Source organism: Ciconia boyciana, chromosome 3 (assembly GCF_034638445.1).
Source record: "Ciconia boyciana chromosome 3, ASM3463844v1, whole genome shotgun sequence".
Classification (NCBI taxonomy): domain Eukaryota; kingdom Metazoa; phylum Chordata; class Aves; order Ciconiiformes; family Ciconiidae; genus Ciconia; species Ciconia boyciana.
Genome location: NC_132936.1, coordinates 51,228,077 through 51,250,198, shown reverse-complemented (window position 1 = coordinate 51,250,198; position 22,122 = coordinate 51,228,077). Strand labels below are relative to the sequence as shown.

Below are 22,122 nucleotides of genomic sequence, written 5' to 3'. Positions count from 1 at the left end.
ACCTCTCTGAAAGCAGGCACTGATGGCTGCAAGCTCATCACGTGCCTTCATCACCCTTATCTGCAGGATGCAGGGTTAAGGTGGCCGTTGTGGGGTTCGCCCATTAGACATCTGCAACAGAGACCTCGCCACCTGAGCCAGCTCCCTGTGCTGTATTCACGGTCAGCGGAGAGAAACGGGCACGGCGAGGGTTTTGTCCCGCTTTGAAGAAACCGAGGCAGCTGTGGTCAGGTGAATCCCACCCCGGAGTGCACATCTGCAGCGTGTTTGTTGCTGCGTTACGATCGACAGTCACAGAGAAAATGTCAGCAGGAGAAAACGTGTTACTGCGCTGCGTTCGGATGACAAACCTGAAATCAAAAATAAATAAAAAGCTCTTTTTTTTTTAATTTTCTTTCTCTCCCTTCTGGTTGATTGGCAGATGAGCCACTTGCCGTGCCTGCCCCCCAGCCTGGCCCCCGGGGAGATGCAGTCCCCCAGAATGGCGGGGAGGAAGCGAGGGCGGCCCCCGCTCCAGCCAGCGCCCATCAAAATGGCCGTTCACAACCTCTACTCGGCACCAGCCAGTGCTGTGCCGGTCGTGAAGATCCCAAAGAAGAGAGGGAGAAAACCTGGGTACAAGGTAGATACGTGTTTTTCACACTCCTTCTCCACCTCCTGCTGGGTTTAATAAATTTTTCTCCTAGGATTTCAGGTGAAACGCAGGTGAATTTCAGGAATGGAGGCAAAATTGTGCAAGCGTCAGGCCGAGCAATGCAAGAAAAGCAAGAGAAGCAGTCTTCTCTTCTACCCGAGCTGGTGAAAAATAGAGGGAATATCTTTTTTTAAAGTTTACTGTTGTTTTAATTTGCGTTGTTTGAAAATAACTTGTCTCCCACAGTGTTGTGCGAGATGACTACATACCTTCTGGGAAGTGTTTCTCATTTGTCACTTTCTTCTTTTCTCTCACTAACAGTGATTAGAAATGAAACAAAATGAAAGGAAAAGGAAACGAATATGGGGGCATAAAAGGAGAAAATAAAGCTAATTTCCAAAGGGGAAAAAAAGGGACATTTTAGAAAGTAATGAGATTTCACTTACTGAGGGAAAGGCAGTTTTGATTATTTGTCCGGCTCACTTTGGGGGAAAATCATGCCCAGCTCTCAATGCGGCCCAGGTGGGGAGGCAGGGTTAAAGAAACAGAGAAACCCTGAGTGCCTTCAGCCCCTCGCATGCTGCCAGCGGGCTGGGGCTCTCCCACGTGCCCCATCCCGGGTGGGCTCGGCACTGGTGGGAGCTGGGCCACCATTGCACCTCAGACCAGGCGAAAACAGGGCCGCGATGCTGAGGGGAGGGGAATTTATTCTGGGGAGTGAAAATGAGCTACAGTGTAGTGAGGGGTCCTGTTGTCAGTAGATTGCTCTGTTACTTCTCCGTCTCTGCAGCCAGCTAGGGGCACCCTACGCGTTTGCTGGGCATGTTCCTTGTTTTTAATGGGAATGGGTACAGACATGCAGTCTGTTACACAAGGAGGGCAAAGTGCTGACTGTTAGAAAATAATAGCTGCTTAAGTTCCTGATGTCAAAACAGAAAAGCGAGTAACACGAGCGGTGCACGCATAGGGCCTGTCCCAGCCTTCCCTGGAAAAGGGCTCGGCCCTGGCTGTTGCCCAGCTCTTCCCTGGGTCTCTCCCGGCTCGGGGGAGGCAGCAAGGCCCCATGCGTCGTGCTGCTGGCCAAGCTCCGGGCACAGGCACCAAATGTCTCAGCCCCTCGGGTTTGGGCTTTATCTAGAGCAGGCTACCCTTATCATTGTCCTTGCCTCCTTTTCACCTCCTGCCAGACCTTCTTCCTCCTCCCATCCTCCAACCGCCATCCTCCCTCCTCTCTCCTCTCTCTTTTCCAGGCAAGCTCTCCTCACCACCCCTCTGCATCCCGTTTCCAGAATCCCCTGCTCCTCTGCATCCCCCTGTGGAACACCTACTGCAGCAGCCATCAGTACCTCAGCCCTTAATGCTTTCTCCTCATCTTCTGCCTTCTCCTGTGTCTCTCCACACTCTCCTTACTTCATCCGTACCCCTCTCTGCTGTGGAGGCACATTCTGAAGTGTGTTTCAGCATATGCTGAAAACAGACCTTGCATGGCTAAGAAACAGTTCCACCTGCAGTTTCCCATTTCTTCTGAAAAGCCTTAACTTTGGTAACATGAATGCTATAACAGCAGCGGCCAAGCAGAGCCAACGACAGCAGGCTCAGGTGTCCTCTCGGGATTACTGCAGAATTTTATAGTGGTAGTCCCAAACAGAGCTGCATGTCCGAGCTAAGACTGGGGCAACTACTCTAGTCTTTTGTAAAATGTGGAATATGGAAATACTTACTATTTTTCACTTCAGTATTAGGTTAAATCTCTGGGACAGAAACATCTGAATTGTTTTACTTGAGTTAGTTGTTATTACCAATAATTTAAATTATTATCAGTAATGCTGGGTCACTTATAGGCTCTTTAGATCAAAACCATCCAAGTATGGGATAATAACACTTTGGAGATGTGGTGAAATTGAGTCCCTGAGATGATCAAGTGATTTGCCAAATACCACAATGACCTTGTATGCGAAGTTTCAGCAGACCCCAGCCTTTCTGCCCCTGCTTGTCTTGCTGACCCCCATTTCTTATTCCACATTTACATTTGATTTGTAATTTGAAAAAAAAAAAAAAGAAATTGCTGGGGTGTATGTTTTGTTCCACCCCAAATGCACCCCCCCACCTGTGAAAAAGCCTTTCACCAACCACCATATATCTGTAAGCAGGAAAAGTGAAAAGGGAAACTTAAATTCCTAAAATGCTGCAGTAACATTGCACTTCGGACCTAGGTGGCCAAGCAGCTGATTGCTGTTGCCCCCTTCTCTTCCAAAGGGAAGCTTTTCTCCCCACTGGGTACCACACACACCTCTTCCCCATCCCCAGGGACTTAGCGGGGAGGTGACGGCATCCCTCCTTCGGTGGTGAATCTGGGATGATGTTATTTCTCGGTGAGTGATGGCGAGTGAAAAGACATCCTTTTATAACCGATGGCTTGAGTTTCTGGAGCTGACACTTGTGAGCTGTAGCATCTGGGGCATCTGGCCTGGTGCTGTTTATTTGCCCTATAGGATTTGTACACCAAAGCAACATTTTCTGTGAGGTGCCTTTGTAGGCTGTGTGCTCAGCTGAAGTGGACCCCTCTCCGTCACAAACACTTTCCCAACGCGAGTCAAAGATTACATTTTTTCATGGGGAACTCTAGCTTGATTTAATTAGCTCGCTAATTGTATGACTTTCAGATACCATGAGACTTTAAAGCATTTTAAAAAATTACTCTCTGCCTAAATGGCAGACGACCAAATTCTTTATAGCAACCAGATAGCTGAATTATTACAGAACAGATGGAAAAATACTTCTAAATTTTTAGCAAACTAGGAATTTACAGCCTAGATTTAAATTTATTTTGACCGAGATGTGAATAACAGACATTTTTAATCACATGCTCTTTATAGCCAGATGACCCATTGCCTGTTTTCATTGATATTAAAGCAAATATCTGTGTCTTCCTAAAATGACATTTCATCACGCTTCACCACCAAGATAAGTCCTTTTCCTCACTATCTTGTTTATTTTTTCACAGCTTTGGTTATAAAATTTCATCAGCTGTTTTTCCAAAAACTGTTTTGTACCTGATGCGATGCTATTTGCCATAAAATGCTACATTTTCCCTAAATACAATATTCTTTCTGACTGTCTGAATCTCATTAGGAAAATGTCTATTCTGGCAGCTGGGGGGTGGTTAGTAGATGGATCAGTTTTATTTCTCTGGCTGTAAGTGAGGGGCAGCCCCAAAGAGCCGCCCAGAAAGCCTGTACAAGGGAAGGCTGTTAGCATCGGAGGGGGATTTGCGGTGTTAGAGGACATCAGAGCGACATGTGTGCGGGGCAGCGCTGTGGCGAAGACCACCACATCCCTCCCAGAGGGCAACAAAACAACGGCCCCATCCGAGCAGCCCGAGGGCAGTTTGTCCCCTCCATGCCACCATAGCAGCTCCTGCCTGGGGAGGTGGCCCCAGCCTGGGGCAAGCGGTTGGCCGGGACCTTGCAAGGTCCTGCCAGGCGGGGTGGGCAGCGAGAGTCACCCTGTGCAGGACGGCACATGGAGCGTGGAGTGACAATTTCTATTACAGGGCATAGGGTCCCCTGCTGCCCTAGAAGTCACTATTAATGATGACAAATAAGCAGTCAGGATTTGGACATACCAGGACCAAGATTGCACAGACAAGCTTAAAGTGCCCTGATTATTCACCTGTCCTGTGATACAGCCTTGGATTTCAAGGTTGCATACGCTTCTCTTAAGGCTACCTGCCTCATTCACTGCAAAACACTTTGAGGACGTAGGAGGCTGCACGCAGACTCCCCTGCATCATTTGCTGTGCAGAAGAAAGGTATTGCATGAGACAAGAAGAAAAGGTGGGAAAGACCTTGGACTGTGTTTTGCCATTGCCAGCACAGTGCTGACCCCTCTCTGCCCCAGCGACTGAGCTGAGCCCTTCCTTCCCTTGTGCTGAGCCTTCTCACCCACAGCCAAATGCACAGAGAGTGCGAGGTATAGTCAAGGACCCCAAAACATGTACTCAGAAGCTCTGTGCTTCCCTAGTGCAGGTTTAATGGAACCTTTTTGCCCAGCCATCAGAAGCCCACATGGCAGGACCAGGCTGTCCCAGGCACTCACCTTGGTGCACATCTGTGTACACATCTGCAGGGGCTGGAGGTGGTTTTCTCTTCAGCAGCAAAAGCTCTCGTGGCCAGGAGGTGCCTCTGCCCTCCTGGCTGGAAGGACACAGGCCCATGGGGATGGGGTGAACCCCAGCCTTTTCTAGCAGATGTTTTGTCAGGACAAGGGACAACCAGTACAGGAGAACTAGGAGACATAAAGATGAGGACCTATGATCTAAGTGGTTTAAGAAAAGTACAGAGAAAGTTTGCATCTTGGTTCATCTTGTTTCTTTCCTGTGTATTTTATTATACAAGCTGGCAGAGAACTTGTTCAGAAGAAGAAAAAGCTATGTGGGAAATGTTCTTCTCTCTCTTTCACTTTTTTTTTGTGTGGGATGACAGAAATATCAGCTAGATGAATCCTGACTGCTCCGAAGGGGTGTGTGGAAACTCCAGGACTCAACAGGAGTTTCACAGAAACTCCAGGACTCAACAGGGTCCTCCCCGTTTGGGGCCACTGCATACTCAGATAAGCCTGCAGACAGCATAAATGGCAGGAAAGCCCAAGTTCTCTCTGCATCTAATGCACTGTGACTTTGGCAGAGTAGACACACTTATTTTCTTCCCAAAATCTCTGATCAGCTTTCTCTGTTCTCTTTTCCATGGTAGAAGGTTGTAAGACTGGGGGGGCTGGTTGTACCTCTTTTTTTAAAGCAACCATTGCCTTTTATATCTTATGCTGTGCACATTAAAACTTATGACATTTGATATTCAAAAGCTGATTCGAATGCCTTACCACAAGGATTTCCCAAAGTGCTCTGACAGATTTGCTCTGTCTCCTTTTCTCTCTTTCTCTCTTCTTCACCACTTTTTTTCACTTTTATGCATATGTGCTCTCTACTGCCAAGCTCTCAGTCAGTCAGCTGGTTGGTTGGGTTGGCTTTTTGATAGAGAAGGATCGGTCCAAGAAAAGATATCTTTAAATTAAATACTTGGAGATCTACGCTTAGTGATATTCAGGGACTACTCAGGGTTTCAGTGTCCAGAAGGTATATTTAAGCCACATTTGCTAGTGTACTGTCTCCTGTAATCAGGCATTGTTTTATTTTGATCTAATGAAGGCACATTCTCTGCTACCCCTAATAAAATGGCATTTATCTGTATCCAGAGGCTGTAGAGCACATACTGTTGCAACTAAGTTTGCAGTAAACTGTTTGCTAAAACAACAAACTGCCAAGAAGGGGCTTCCAAGCTGGAGAGTTTACACAAGTCTTGCCCTCTGTTTATTTGCTCTTGAACATAAGCCTGCCTGGGCCTCCAAAAGCCAGGGAACGGGTGGAGAAAGAGTCTACCAGGCACTGTGCTGCCTTCACCTCCACCAGGCTGGTGATACTGGTGGGGCAGCGCACACTCAGACGGTGCACGAGGCTCAAGGGCCGGAGAGGGGACTTGTGCGCCTCTGTTTGGGGCCACTGGGCTGTGAGCCAGTGCGGGGGATAAGGAGCCAACACACAAGTGAAACAGAAGTTATTAGGTGTGCTGTCTCCAAAATAGTGTCTATATGAATGTGTGCATGTGTGAGTGCATATATATATTTTTATATAGGATGAGAGGAAATGGCCTCAGGTTGTGCCAGGGGAGGTTTAGATTCGATATTAGGAAAAATTCCTTAACTGAAAGGGTTATCAAGCATTGGAACAGGCTGCCCAGGGAAGTGGTTGAGCCACCATCCCTGGAGGTATTTAAAAGACATATAGTTGTGGCACTTAGGGACATGGTTTAGTGGTGGACTTGACAGTGTTAGGTTTACGGTTCGACTCTATGATCTTAAAGGTCTTTTCCAACCTAAATGATTCTATGATTCTATATCTATATACACATAAATATATATGCAAGTATATATGTATGCCTCTATATAAATGTATATACTTGTATATCTGGGTATATACTATGTACAAACACACATGTGTATATATGCACTTATTATATATGCATATGTGTGTATGATCAAAAGTGAGCCCAGGAGCCTAGCATAAGGGCGACCCAAAGTTTCACAGTGCCAGCCCACTTTAGCATTGAAAAGTGAGTCATCAACATGTTGCTACAGAACAAAACCAAACCTTGCTGCTTCTCACCTTCCCACATGGGATAAACCCCAAACTGCATCAGGATCTTGATTTCTGAAACACTGTTTTCCTCCCATTTATTTTAATTGCTGTGAAAACAAACCGACAACACTTTGCCTCTGGTCTCTCCTGACCCCAATCCGAAGGCAAGACAACCCTATAAAAACAGGACAACACAGGAAGGTGAGGACTGGCATTAGCCAGGGGCCAGCTCAGGGTCCCTAGTCCCCTATGGCTGCCATACAGCAGGAGGTAAAATCCATAGCTTGTCTTAAATTCACTTATTGAACATTTTCTCCCTTGTTCAGGCTAAATCCAAAGGGATTTATCCTGGCCCGGGGGAGGGGAGGCAGTGGCACCATGTGGAGCTGGTACCTGGCACTTCTGAGACAGGTGGGATACAGCCTCCGCCCCAGGTGCCAAACAGAGCCCTGCAGGGGATGGTGCCTGGATGAGGAGCCAGATTTTATTTCCATCCAGGCTTATTGTGCCCGTCTTTCCACAGGGGTTGCTCTGAGGGAAACTTGAGGTTGCATAAAGGAGCAAGTTCAGGAAGGGCTTGGTGGAGATCTGGCAGGCAAAAATTACACCCATCTCAACAAAGATGGCCTTTTTGTTTGTTTTGATGGGTACCATCCCAGCATAGGCTACCGTGCTACTGAAAGCAAGAGAGACCTTGAATTCCCTCTTAGTGAAGCCCTTGCTGGGATATGCCAGTAACTGGGAAATGATCCAAACTCCCAAAGATTTAATGATAAAAAACTCACTTGGGTGGCACTAAGTCCAACAGCCTTCCCTTTCCCTTTCCCCAGCTTTCTGTTTTTACCATTACACTGAAACAGTGACCATTATTTTAGACAGTTGTAATCATAATCATGGACAACATGAATCCAAAATGACCTCTACTCTCCACCAGGACTTGCTCAAAGTTTGGGTTTGTAGCTAGTGGTCTGGTTTCATTTCTACCTACAATATACTTTGTACATTATTTCCAGCTTGGGCGTAAGCTCTGAGAGAAGCAATACTCTGTAAATTTAACAGGTCTAAAAATTACTTTTTATTCTTACGCTTGTCACTTGTCATTTTTACTTTTGGCCACTGAAAAACAACAACAACAAAAAAATCACCTGCCAGAAGAACAGCTCAGTGTAGTGTATGTAAATATATAAACCAGGCAGCTGTGTGCCTGGTTCTCTGCTTTCCCCCCCCTTCCCTTTGTAGCGAAAGGAAAAGTGAGAGTGGTACCTTCAGGTCACATCCATCACGTCAGCCCTTTGTAATTATGAGGACCTGATCATCACTTGACTGGCGAGATGTTGCCAGGTACCGGCAGCATAAAGATGTAGTGATATTGCACCGTAAATTCCTATCGTGTTTCACTTCTCCAAGCTGGGCTGCAGGTCACGAAGATTACTGGGTGCAACAGTGCAGCAGTTTGTATTTACTATCTGGTAATAACACACTATGGAGCACGGTCTGAGCTTATTTACACGGGTGTCAGGCCAAAGTAGCCTCTTGGTGCCACTGAATTTACACAAGATTTACACCCCTGTAACCAAGAGCAGAATTTGGCCCTAAATTATGAAGTAGTTAAAGACTTTGTGTTTCTGAGTTGTGGAGGATTGTTTACACCCACATGAAATGGGTCGTAAAATGCCATTGCACTGATTTGTTAGAGTGTTACACCCAATTTGCTCAGGTGTAAATAACTACCCAGTGGGTGGTATAATATTTGCATCCCGTAACTTAAGGCATTGCTGTCTGCTGCAAATCAGTCAGGCTTCAGGTTCCAGTATCCTCTCGGGAGCAGAATGGATGCTCCTGGCCTGGAGAAAGTGATGCAATGGCAGATTGCTAATGAGTGGGAGTTCATGGGGAGTGACATATACGGAATAAAACTGGAATATCTTGTGTATATTTTCATTGCCCAACTGGTTATTTTTTGCAGCTGAAGTCTCGTGTCCTGATGACTCCCTTAGTGAACTCTCCGCCAAGAAGCACACCAGAGCCGGATATTAGTTCAATCCCCCAGGATGCAGCTACGATACCCAACTCGGCCACCCCACAGGCTCTCACAGGTACCCAGCCTCAAGTGCTCCTTGGCCAAGGGGTGAGCAGGAACCATGGGTTGACAGTCAGACGCTGCGCTTTCTAGAACAGGCAGAACTCATAAAAATGGGGTGTTTGCAGATTAGACTGATGGCCAGTGACAAAAAGCACAGATGTCTTGCAGGACTATATTTTGACTGCCACGCGTCAAGTTTAGTGGAGACCTCAGATCCATTGGTCCTCTTGAAATGTGGACATCAATGTCCCATGGATGCTACCATTTTACACCTGACACCCCATCAGATGTGTTGCAATGACCAGATTAAACCCCAGTGTGAACGTGAAGCATCTGTTACAACTGTGGGGAGAAGGATGGAGGAGCCATGGTCTGACTGTAGGCAGGGTTAGCCAGCACGTAAACCCCAATGCCTTATAGCAACAGCAGAACTGGTCATTTCTGACTGTAATCAGGGAAAACATAGCCTTATTCCTCTTTTTGCTTATATTACCAGAAGAAACGTAGGTCAATGCTTTTAAACTGATGTAAATGAGAAGCAATTCAACAAGACAGCTGATTTACCCTGAGATTTCAGCAGAGAAATGGATTAGATAACATTAGAATCTAAACACAACACATAAATCCCATTATTTCTTAGCTGGGATGCACAGAGGAGAAGTTTTCCATCTGCTCTGGTAGCAGAATGATACCAAACGAGGCAACGATGACGATAATAATACATTTTATTCTCATTTATCCCTTCACATGTGAAGACTGGAAAGTGCTTGGCAAACATCAGCTGAGTGGCGTTTCATAGTGCTGCCCTGAGAGGTGTGCCCAGTGCCACTTTTGGAGTGGGACAGGGAGGCACAGTCCACCAGCCCCACCAGATCGCGAGGGTGGCTGCAGGGGCAGAGGCTCCATGGGTCATTTCGGGCTCTGAGAATGCAGTGCCCAGCATCTCCATCTGCCCGACCCCGTGCTGCTGGCACCTTTTCTCCCAGCACCTTCCCAACGGTGCATGTAGGCTCCCATCAGAGCAGGGTTTGCAGGAGGTGGAGGCAGGCTCAGGCCAACTTTTACCTCCCTATTTGCACTGAAAGGACCACAGGGGCCCCCGCTCCCCAGCGAGGGACCCAGCATGCTGCCTGCAGGCTGCAGAGTCCCTCCTGCGGCCGAGCCCCAGACAAAACCGGTGGCTTGTCATGGCAGAAGCCACATCCTGCAGATTTGGTGAGGTTTGGCATGGTGGCACACCAGAAAGCTGCACCCTGACAGACCCCTGCAATTCATGCATGCTGCTGCTGCCTTTCTGTGCATTATCCCTTTGTTCGTTTGGCACTTGGAAGGTGTAAAGTGCTATGTAATGATAAGTATGATTGCTATTATCTTCCTATTTACCCAGGATATACTGCTTGAGCCCTTTCTGCTGTTCAGTGAGAGGTGGGGTAGCAGAGTGCGCTGTGATGGTCGCACTAGATTTTCATTACAGTGATGCAAACTGTAAATTATTTCCAACTTTACACAGCTGTCACCATGTCCTCCACTCTGCTTGATTTTTTTTTTGGTCACATATCTGATTTCTGTCAGAGGATAATGTTATATTGTCTGAGAGATGACAGCTCAAGCACACTCAGCCAGCTATTATAATACGTCTCACTTTAGCCTGACTTTAGGCTGTGTCTTAGTCGCCCTTAGTTACCACAGCGTTATGTCCGCTTCCTCTGAGATGCAGTTAGCCTCAGCCAAGCTTAAAATAAGTTCACGCTAGCGAGAGGAAAACACTGATTTTTTGGCAATTGCCAGTAGGCCTGATGGCATGTAGAAAAACTGCCTTTGCAGGCAACGCTGTATGAAAGGAGGCATGCAGGGCTTGGCTGCAGAGAGGCTGGGGCATCCTTCGCAGACCCCCTGTGCGACACAGTCGCATGGCTGTGGTCCCAAATGGGGATTTAGCACTGCATGCAATGCAGTTTCCCTCGAGGCCATGCAGTTTGCAGAGAGCTGGACTGGACATGGGTCAGGAAGCTCCCAAAGACCAGAGTCTGGCATTGCACTGTGCAGCTCAGCACAGCATAACCCTCCAGAAATTCCAGCTGCATTAAGGTCAGAAGCAGCAAGGAAACAAAGTCTCCCAAAACTCAGCTCAGAACAGTGCTTCTCAGAGGGCCTCTCAATGAACCAGTCTAAAAAAACATAGAGAAAAGAAACAACCAAACAAAACCACCTCAGGCTGGACTTTACCCATTGCTGTAAGGTCACCCCTGCTAGTCACTGTCCTGCAATGCCTGGGCATTTTTTTTCTGGTCACCGGCTGGATGCACAAGGCAGTCTGCAAGAGAGCAGGCCCCAGGCACACACAGGGGGCTTCCAGGAGCTTCTTTAACTGCATGTAGCTTATCCTCACCTGTGACACCAACCAAAGGCCCAAACTCAGTTCACTTCACATAGGCAATGGGTGATCAGTGCAAGGACGCCTGGCTGTGCCATCGCAAATGGCAGCAATTCACCAATGAATGGAAGAGCTCATGAAATAAATAGAAAAGTATAAAGCTAGCATTTGCTAGGATGTTCTCTGGGCTATTTTGTAATAACCTGGTTGGGATTTTGTGTCTACAGTCTGCATTTATGTCAACAAACAAGCGAACCTGGGGCCGTACCTCGACAGAAAAAAAGTGCAGCAGCTCCCAGAGCACTTCGGGCCCGAGAGACCGTCCGCGGCCCTGCAACAGGCTGTTCAAGCCTGCATCGACTGCGCGCTCCAGCAAAAGGCGGTCTTCTCGCTTATCAAGCAGGGCTATGGAGGCGAGATGGTGTCAGGTAAAGCATTTTTGTAGGGGGTTTGTGGCCAATCCGGAAGTGCTTGAAATCTTAACCCGATCCCCAATGCTGACTGTCCTAGCAGTCCCGTTCACATCAGCAGGATGGCAACCAGCTTTAAACATCACTTACACCTTTGTAAAATGAGCTGCTGCAGGAATTGCCCAGGTGTCAGATGAAAGTCTATCAGTGAAGAGCATTGCAGCGGTGATTCAGGGGAGGAATAGGGCTAGCTCCAGAGCCCTGCACTTACTGCTCTTTGAAATAGTGCTGAGGCCAGGCCCGTGAGCTGAGTTTTTCATGCAGCCGTACAAGGATGAGCGGCATTGCAAGCCCACGTCATGCCACGTGTTGCCGCCACATGTTGCTCTAAAGGAAAACTCGCAGAGAGTTCAGCTGCTGGTGTGTCCTCCATCTGCAGTTCATGAGCCAAATCTGCTCTCAGCTGTAGGAATTGCAAAAGTCCCGCGACAGTTGCCCATACAGCAGGACTATACAAATATATTAGAGAGAATCAGAGATCAGAGGGAATTTCCAGGAGCTCCTCGTCTTCCCACAATGACACTTCTTGCTGTGTCCCAATCAGTCTCCCATGTCCCATGCTGAATCCCCTGGCCTGGCTCTCAGACTGAACATGAACTTTTCTTTTAATCACAGCAAGAGTTTTGTGTCAGAGCATTGTTTTAGCACACGGGGATGCAGTGGGAATGAAACAGTGACGGGAATATGGGAACGATGCTCTCCAGTGAGCTGCCACAGATGAGTCAGGCACGAATAAGAAGCCAAGGGCTGCAAGTCCAATCAGTTCTGCAGGGACCACAGCAACTCAGCTGTGCCATTGGGACCTTCTTGTGTGGGAGCCCAGGCTCTGGCCCACTGTACAGCATATAAATCCTGCTTCCTCCCTCTCCTCTAGTTCTCTCTAATCACAGGTGTGCCTTCCCTAAGGGACATCAGAAATACTCTAAGAATGATCCAGATTTGTTCACAGAAACACAAGACTGAAGCATTTTAGTGCAAGGCTTCATTTTTGCCTGGTTCTGTGCTGCGTATATGATTTTCATTACAAGCAGGAGAGTCACGTTGTGCACCAAGCCTGCCAAACCCCTTGGTCTCAGTTCCTCTGAGCCGGCTCGGCTTCAGGTACCTGAGCTAAAAGCACCTGGTCAACATTGCTCCCAACTTCATGCCTCTTCTAATCATGGAGGAGGGATGAACGGCCTCCTAGTTACGGTGTGGCTCTAAGATTGCAGCTCAGTCCCAGCCCAGCAGCAACGCAGACAGATTTTGTCATGGGCTTTCCAATGTTCCCATGGCTTGGCTCACAGATGCTCAACCGGCTGTGGAGCATGATCCCTTACAGCAGCTCAGGCCAGCAGGAAATCTCTAAAGTTATCCCAAAGATTATAAACCTAACATTGCAATTTATACTCATTAGTAGTGACTGGAGGCTGTAGGACTGGAAAAAACCTTCCAGGTGGTGGAGTTCAGGCAGCCTTATCATGTAGTCCTCCCTGCAAACCTGTTGACCTGTTACAACTGATCCCGGTGGGTCTGTTGTGACCCCTCCACCTCTCTCATGGCTGGGACCTATGCCCTTTTTGATTCCTGGCTAAATATATTCCCTGACAGCTTTGTCCAGGAATTTTAATTGCTCTGCTCTCACCCTTGAGTTAAATCTTAGTTGTATTTCTAGAAAGCCATCCTCATCCTGCTAGGCTGAAATACACAGTTTCATTCAGGTCCTCTCTGCATTATGAGGAACACCACTGGATGAGTGAAAGAAGTGCAGGTGTCTTCCCCCAGCCCCATGTAGCAGACATAGCGATGGCTGCAGTGCCACAGGGAAACGTTCTGTTCCCTCAACATTGCTGTGGCCTGCCTGTGCACTTCTTCAAGTGTGAATTCACCCTTCTCGAGCCTGGATCACCAGAATGGTGCCCATCAGTCCAGCTCAGGTTTCACCAGGACTTTATATAGCAGAATTGATACTCCCTTGTCTCTCCTGGAAATGCTTTGTTCAATACCTCCTTGAAATATACCTGACGTTTTCATCATTGTGTCACCTTGGTGGCTCATGGGCACCTGGTGAACCTATCCCATCACTTCTCCTCCCATCAGGTCATGCTGAGCCTCCTCAAAAAAATTATGGATTGCCATGTACTTTCTAGTATTTTTTTCTACCCATTTTTATTATTGCAGGGCTCAAGATCAGCCAATCCTTTCTGTGCAGTCTCCCAGTCCTCTTCTCCATTGATAATGCCTTCTAGCTTACAACGTCAACAAAATCTTTTTGTGCCAGCACGGACCACTGCTGGTTCTTCTCCAGTGCTTGGGGTCTCCTGCCAGCAGAGCCTGTTGTCATCTCTTGACCCACCTTTCATATGTAATCATTTCCAGTTTAATGAAAGATTTCTCATACTTTACTGAATTCCAGATAGACCACAACTGCCAACCTTCCCTTGCCTATAAATGCAGCTAAATCAATAAATAAAGATCCATGATGAAGTCAGTAGCCCTCTCTTCAGTACTACCCTGGTACCTTTTATTCATTCACAGCCATGTCTTTAATTCTTGTCTCTCCATTATCTTTTAAAACCTTGGGTATTGCTGAAGTCAGCCTAATAGCCCATCACTGGCAGATCACTTTCTTTCCCCTTCCTTGGACCAAGGTATCATAATTGCCTCCTTCCAATCATACAATACAGTTTTCAGTTGGATGCATATATTAGAAATCCTCGCGCTGCTGGCCATGCCAGTCGGCATCTTTCAGCGCTCCGGGGGAAGGTGATCTGGGTCACACAAACAGCTCCTTAAGCTCCTGCAGTTTGTTTTGTACTTCAGGTGGGGTAATTATGTAAAATATTTTAAGACATACAAATACTTGTGTGAAATCTTTTCCCCTGCTCTCATTCTTCCTCCTGCCGTGCATCCTCGGTATTGAATTACTCCTGCTTGCTTTCCAGTTTCAGCTTCTTTTGAGGGGAAGCAGCATCTCCTGAGCCTGCTGGTAGTGAACAGCATTGGGTATGTCCTGCGCTTCCTGAAGAAGCTCTGTCGCAGCCTCTTGTGTGACAATCTCTTCAGCAACCAGCCTTTCCAGCAGTACAACGCCGTGTCGGAAAGCCCAGAGGTGTATGAAAATAGACGGATGGAGGCAGGTAGGCTTCTTGATCATCTTGGGCTCAAGATTTAATAGGGCTGAAGAAATGACTGTCTTTTTTTGGTCCTGTACTGTATATGCTGGAGAACTGCAGGTCTCTGGGGGACTTTTCCAGAGGGAGGCAGCAGGCTGATTTGCAGTATTTTTCCCAATGGCTATAGAGGAGGCTTTTGGGTGAGAATCACTGTGTTGAGGAGCCCCAGCAGTGATAGGGATAATTTTTTTATTATCTTATATCTCTTTGTTTCTTTTATCTCTTTTCCTAAGTAAACAAGACTCGTATGATCCCATTGTCCTTGTTTCTCTCAATTCTCTCCCATAACTTTTGGCCTTCTCAAGCATACCTGGCCCTGGGGTAGAAGCCTCAAAGGGATTAAGTTCCTTCAAGTTTCAGGCAGGCGGGAAGGTACAAGGGAAATTTCTCTCTCCATCCAACTCAACCACCATATTAGACACTGAAGGATCCCCACTGACTACCAAGCCTCCTCTGCTTGCAGACCTGCCACAGAGTGTTGCCCGTCCCTGCTCCCCAGACCCCTCTGCTCATGCACTGCCTTGGCTCGTTGGCTGCAGCGAGAGGTGGGAGGCTGGGCAAGTGCATGGACCCTAGCCCACACTTCAGTGTCACCGCGGCATGGATAGGAAATCACTGCCGTGACAGGTATGCTCTGGCACGGCACTGCCACAGCACTTGGTTACCTGTGTGCACGCTGCTTGTTTTAAGGATCACCTGCAAAGCAGCACGGTCTGCCTTCACTCGAGGGACCTCTTACTAGGCGAGGGGAGAGAGCCGCTCACAGCAATGCAGTTTTGGGTCAGTGCTGTTAGCATAAATCTAAGGTAATGTTATTAGCTGTAGTGCACTCAGCCTGGATCCCGATCTGTCACCTCCACCTGTAAGTGTAAACCTAAATGAGAGTCGGGACTGCTAAGGGGTTTACTTTGCTACTTGCGGGAGTGTTTCTCCTAGCTAAAAATGCCTGTGGGCATCAGCAAGGTCCCTGCCTTAGTGCTTGACTGTGGGGAGCGAAGCCTGGAGAGGCTGTGGCGTGGGGCAGATGCACCCAGGGATGGTGGTGGTCCAGAGAGGCACCTGCCCCGAGCAGCACCAGGCTCCCAGGTGGATGGCATGCCTGGGCTTCCTTCTTGCCTGCACCCCAGCACGCTGGGATGGGGTGCTGGCCCCACACAGCCCCCGTGGAGCTGGGACATGCCTGCAGCCCCCATCTGCAATCAGTGGCTGGAAAGCTGCCCTGGGGCCCTACTGCGGACATCGCAAAAGTTAGTTTAGGAAAAAAGAAAGATGCAAAGTTATGGCTCTGAACCTCCGCTTCACCTGCAGGCTTCCTCCTGACTTAAATTATTTTTCCTTCTCTTTTATTAACAGCACTGTGGGTGTTTGGGGAGCATACTGTCTCTCATGCATTCAGTTTAATGGCAGCTGCATGCTGGCAGCCAAGAGAAAGGTGTTCTGGTGTCCACAATTATGATCCACGAATCGCTTGTTTGCCAGGAAGACCCTAAGTGTGTGCTTTGCATACCAAAGCTGGGAGTGGGCTGTGCACACAGTACAGAAATTGCCTTTTTGTGCAAAGAAATCCAGATGCCACTCTTACACATAGGGGAGGAAAGGCAGGAACCCAGCCTGAAAAGCAATATTTTTTTTTCCTCTGGACTAGAACATTTGCAGCAGCCTGAATGTTTCTAAGAGGTCAAGGGATGTCTGTAGCACTGAATGAGTGTAGCCCAGGAGGCCTGGCATTTGTGTTTGCATTTGCATTTTAATTTGCCTGTACATTTGCATTTACTTTTGCATGGCAAGGCTGTATGTGATGGAAGGCAACTCCACAACTGGAGCTTTTACAGTGGCTGTTACACTCTGAGCATCTCCCTTCCTACATAATTTCAATGCAGATGTCCCTGACACCATTCCTACTGCCTCTGCCCAGACCAGGCAGGAGACATGCATTGTAGGGAAGGCTTCTCTTCCCTGGCTCTCCCACTGCTGGGGGGCAATTAATAGCCCCCCTGGAGGCAGTATGGTCTGGGCAGCCTGGGCTAGTCAGGGCTAGTGCTGGCCTGGGCTCTCCTCCCCTCTGCCCAGGAATGAGATGAGGGAAGAGGCAGTGGCTCTTGGGGCTTTTATATCTCCATCACCAGCAGCACTGTGGTACAGTGGAGAATGTGAGCTGTGAAATAGCTGAGGGCAGCGGTTATACATGGGGGTTATACATATAACTGCCCCACCAGGCTCCAGCTTGCTCACCTGAGGGGCTGATAGCCACTGACCTGCTAGGCAGAGAGCCGTAGTGTGGGCCAGCATGACCTGCAGAGATTTGGGTGCTTCCCTGTTGAAGTGGGGATGCGGGAGAGGTGATGGAGGAGCCACCTGGTCCCACAGTGAGGGAGACTGTGATGAGACTGTGATGGCTGTTTTCAGAGCAGCTGGGTGCTCAGGTGGCTCTCTGAGCTGGCAGCCCCAAAAGGGGACTCTTCTTCCACCAAAGATTAACAGAAATACGGTGAGGCAGGACTTGAGGATACTTTCAGCACTCTGCTGACCACCAACCTGGTGTACCAAATTTGGTGAACCTGGGTTGCTCTGCCGAAGCCTGTCCATGGACCTGGGGGTGGCTGGGGGGAGCTCAGCAGCTTCACCAGCTAACCCGCTGTCTGTATTGCTGTGGGCCCCAGGATGCAGGCTGGAGAGCCGGGGGCTGGTTTCGGTGCAGCCAGGTAGTTGTTTGGAAGACCCACCTACAAGATTACTGCTTGGCCCCAGAGCGCACACAAAGGCACGGAAGGAGAAATTAACTCTGCCACATAAAGCCCTCGAAATGGGGAATTTTGGAGAGGGGAAAAGCTGCCGCTTCCCCAGGGCAACTCATGCCCAGCTCAAGAGCTGTCTGTCCGTGGCTGTGCGGCAGAGGAACTGGAGTGATGGCCTTGCACCCTTCATGCTGCACTCAGCCGGAGCCAGGAAGATACATAATATTCCTGTTCATCATGTCAGGCTGTATTCAACAGCTCCATTGGCACCAGTGGAATAACTCCAGTTTTAGGCACTGGGGCCTGAGCCACTGAGTCTAAGTTTAATGCTGCATTGCCTAAATCTCCTTCCATCTCCCCGGGAGCCAGTGTTTCTCTGCAGCAAGGTCAGCACAGGAGGGGCCTCTGCTACAGACAACAGAGATGGGGTTTCCCTGTAGTGGCAATAATAAGGAAGACAGTAGGAGCTCTTCTCATAGATGCATCTGCGAGGGTGCCTGTTGGGACAGAGCTCGCATGGAAGGAGCAGGGCCATAATAAAGCACTGCAGGAAGCCATGCAAAGCAGCCACATTTTTCATTGTTTCTGTTCTCCAGCTTGTAATCGAAATGTTCTTTCTTTTAAAATCATGTGCTTTTCAGCCCCTGTGTACCAATGAATTTAATACATTTATTGACTTCGGTGCAGTTGTCTTGATTTACACTGGCAGAAGTGAGAGGAGAAGCCAGCATCGTGTCCAGTCATATTAATCCACTTACACCATACAGGAGTCACCTTTTAACCTTGCCCCAAAGCACATGCCCCTAAGCCATTATTCACCTGTGCTCACAGCAAACTGCCAGATGCTAATGGCTGCGTACAGGCCAGGTGGGATTTGTTGATATATGCATACATCACTTACAACAATGTTTTACATGTCTAAGAAGTACGCGCTCACTGGGCTGTACCCAGCACCGGGCTCTGCAATGAGCCTTGCTGGCTGTGCATTACCCTCCCTGCACCTGAGCCCCCATGCTCTGCCTGCCTTGCCAACGTCTCTTGCACCAGCACCCAGTGGCCCCACACGTGGGGCGAGGGTCCCTCTCCAGCCCTCTCCCAACATCAGTGGCTTCACTGCCTTGTCTTGGCACATCTGGAGACATACCCCACGGCTCTTTCTCTGCTGTGACGGAGCTTCTTGGCTCATGAGAGCAATTTGTGGGGAGCAGCTGTTGGATGACTCCCAGGACTTCATCCGGGAAGTGCCCGGCTTCAGGTCTGCATTACAGCAAACCCTGAGATGCTACCTGTCTCCACAGCACCTGGGTTCAAAGCACCTCTGGACTGGCACCCCAGAATTTTCCATGAGAGTGGTAGTGCAGTTTGAACTAAAATGATGGCAAGATCTAGGTGAACTCTGCAGAAAATGCTGTGAAGTGTGCCAGGGGCTACATGGATGGGAAGCCAACAAAGATCCTGTGAAGTTCCTCCACACTTCACCCTCTGCGTTTAGCTTTCATTAGTTCTCCCATCCTGAGCTACTGGAGCCTTGGAAGTGAGGACAGGAAAGGGATATTTCTGGAACGCCTACACACTGTTGACACGCACCTGAACACCTACACACTGTTGACATGCACCTATGCAATGTTAGACTGTTATTTTTCAGAGGAAAGTATGTTTGCTGTAAAACTTTTTATCAACCTGATAGTGGGCACAGAAACTGAAGTAGTTTCTCGTACGTGGGAAGCATCAAATTGATAAGCAGCATCTTCTTTCCCCTTCAGTCAATCCTTTCCTCGCTCTTTCTGTCCTGAACCTTGGGTTTTGGTTATTTTGTGCTGTTTGTTAGACAATTGCTGTGCTCCACACAGTGCATGGCTGCATGTAGCTGCAGCAAATCTTTCTTTATGCAAGGACTCCTGTGGCCACTCTGTATCCTTGTCCTCATCAGGGGGGAAGACAGGAAGGTCTGTGAATAAGGTCCCCAGCCTTGCTCCTCTCCCCATGGCCAAGTCAAGTTTGTATGCATAGATACCATATGGTGTCCCCTACCACCGTCCACAGGAGAACAGCACCTCTTCTCGTGGCAGTGGCTGGAGGTAGGGCTCCGTATGGAGCAGAAGCACAGCAGGAGGTAGAGGTACCCTATGCTACATCTGTGCCTCTATATATAGGAAGGTGGGCTCTTCCTATCTACAAGCACTTGAAAAGCTGGTACGGGAAGTGTATAGCAATGCACTATAAGAGTGTGACTAGTAGGGAAGACATGAGGCTGGGAGCTGGATTTTGGCAGAGACTTTTCCCATTGATTGTGTGGGCAAGTCACCCTTCCCTGCTGTGCCTTTATTTGAGCAGCTGTCCAAGAGGGGCAATAATTCTTGCCACCATGTGCAAAGCCCTTCTAAAACAGCTAGGAAAAAAAAGCAAAACATGATAGAAAACCACATATTATTACAATCAATATTTTCTGTTCCAAGCACCAAATAAACAGCAGCTCAGAAATTTCAAGCCCTGAGAGGGTAAGAAAAATGTTGTCTTTCCCCTTTCTAGTACCATGACTTGTTTAATCTTGTCTTGTTGCATGCTATGAGGAACAGTGCTCCTGGCTTCTCAGCACACTCGGAATAAATGGCTTTTACGGCTATCAATAGCTTCGGCTCTCTTCAGCATTTAATTACCTGCAAAGGCCATTTATTGCCTCATATATTCCTCTACCATGAACATTATCCTTTAAACAATAAATAAAATATTAAGGTCACTCTTAAAGAGGGAGCAGAGGAACTGCACAAGCCATCCAGCCACAGCAAAGTCTAATATAAAAAGTTTGTCTTCTGGTCTTTGGGGCATTTGAATTGACGGCAGAGCCTGCAGTAGAGCAGAGACAGGGTGGGGTGGCTGCAGGCATTTCTTCCTTCCTTCCTTCCATGTGTGCATGAGTCTGTGCATCCATCAGCAGACTGGGTGCCTCCTCCCTCTCCAGACCCGACCCAGCCGGCCCCAGGACAGGGCATCCCACCTAGGACCCCCAGACTGAGGTCCTGCCTGCAGCTGGAGTGCCATCCCCAGGACTGGCTTCCTGAAAGGAGGTGTCCAGGCTGGTAACTCTGTGGCAGAGCAGAAAGAGAGGCAACTGCAACTGGAGCTGCATGGTGTCATTCAGAAACCTGGGGAGGGACAGGAACGGTTCAGGATAGTACAAGAGGTAGGAAGTAAAAGCAGGAGGGTGAAAGAAAAGAGACAGTCAGGCAATGCTCTTGTGGAGGGGTTTCATGAGGGTGGTAGTAAAGGCTTTAGCATTCAGGCCCTTCAAACCTAGACCAGAAGAAACTAATGAAATGTAAGGGGCAAATCCTGGCAGGAAGAAAAATAAGAGATGGATGGGAGAGATGAAATTCACCTGAGAAACAATTTGCCTGAACTCTGTATAATTGGCAGAATTGGATAAATTGACCCTTCTGACCTTTAAGCCGTGTGATTAGTGTTTGCTGACTCCCAAATGAAGAAAGAGTCCCTTTCTGTTCCTTTAAGTTTATGAAATTGTATCTCCTTGTGGATGCTAAGCAATGAAGCTATAAGCAGACATCCCTCCAGCAGTCAGCCCAAGGGAAATCCTCCTTCCCACCTTCTGCTGGGCTCTTTTAGCTCCGCGGTCTTGAGGGGGTGCAAGAAAACCGATCCCTTTTGAAAAGCTACCCTCTGGAGGGGTAGGCACTCTGCTCCCAGCAGTGAATGAGGAGAAGCCCAAAGGCCCTTCTGTCCTTCAGCCCAAGATGTGCTCAGAGCCATGCACAGGCACTGGCAGTGCTGGAGATTGCCTGGGCTGCAGCCATGGAGGTTAGAAGAGAGAGCTAAGCTATGTAACGGAGTTTAAAGGCAGGAAAAAAGATGCTTTATTTTTCCATATCAAAGGGTATGTGTAAGGAAAGTGGATGAAATGATGGGTGTAAATGCATGAAGCATGATGGATGAGATCATATCCACTACAGAAAAAAATACCCCTGGGTATAAGCATTTAATTCAAGCTTTACATGCGCAGTCATGTGGAGGAAGCACGGACAGTCTTTGAGAGCCCTGCTCAGGTAAATCATTTGATTGTAACTCTGTTTTACCTTCAGTTTTAGCTTTAACTTTGTTTTAGCTGGTTAAGACTTTTCCACAGAGCTATATGATTCCTTTAGGAGATGTCTGAAGTTAGGAGTCTGGGCTTTGATTTTAAATAGCTTAAATTAAAGTTGAAAGAGGAATTTCCATTCCTAAACTTTTAAAATATTGATACAAATACCTGTGATCCAATATACCCATATTTCAAGCAGTCAGATCAGCAGGCCACAGGCCAGAACTGATGATGAAAAACCTACCCCCCATTCAAGAGCCATGTGCATTAGCCAGCATGACCCACCTGATTTTCATAGATGCGAGGGGAGGAAACGATGATCCTCAGGATCCTTACTTTGTGCCAGTTCAAGCCACATTAGATAACGTCACTTGGGAGCCGCATGCAA

The 22,122-nt window shown here is 48.0% G+C and overlaps 1 protein-coding gene across 1 annotated transcript in view; it reads left to right on the top strand.

Moving 5' to 3' along the window:
- Positions 1 to 466: 466 nt before the first annotated feature.
- Positions 467 to 22,122, top strand: part of SCML4 (Scm polycomb group protein like 4) — a 46,193-nt gene continuing 24,537 nt past the window's right edge. The window contains exons 1-4 of the mRNA XM_072857908.1: positions 467 to 622; positions 8,791 to 8,920; positions 11,509 to 11,709; positions 14,676 to 14,870. Of these exons, the coding sequence (XP_072714009.1) occupies positions 467 to 622; positions 8,791 to 8,920; positions 11,509 to 11,709; positions 14,676 to 14,870 (682 nt within the window). The remainder of the gene's footprint in view (positions 623 to 8,790; positions 8,921 to 11,508; positions 11,710 to 14,675; positions 14,871 to 22,122) is intronic.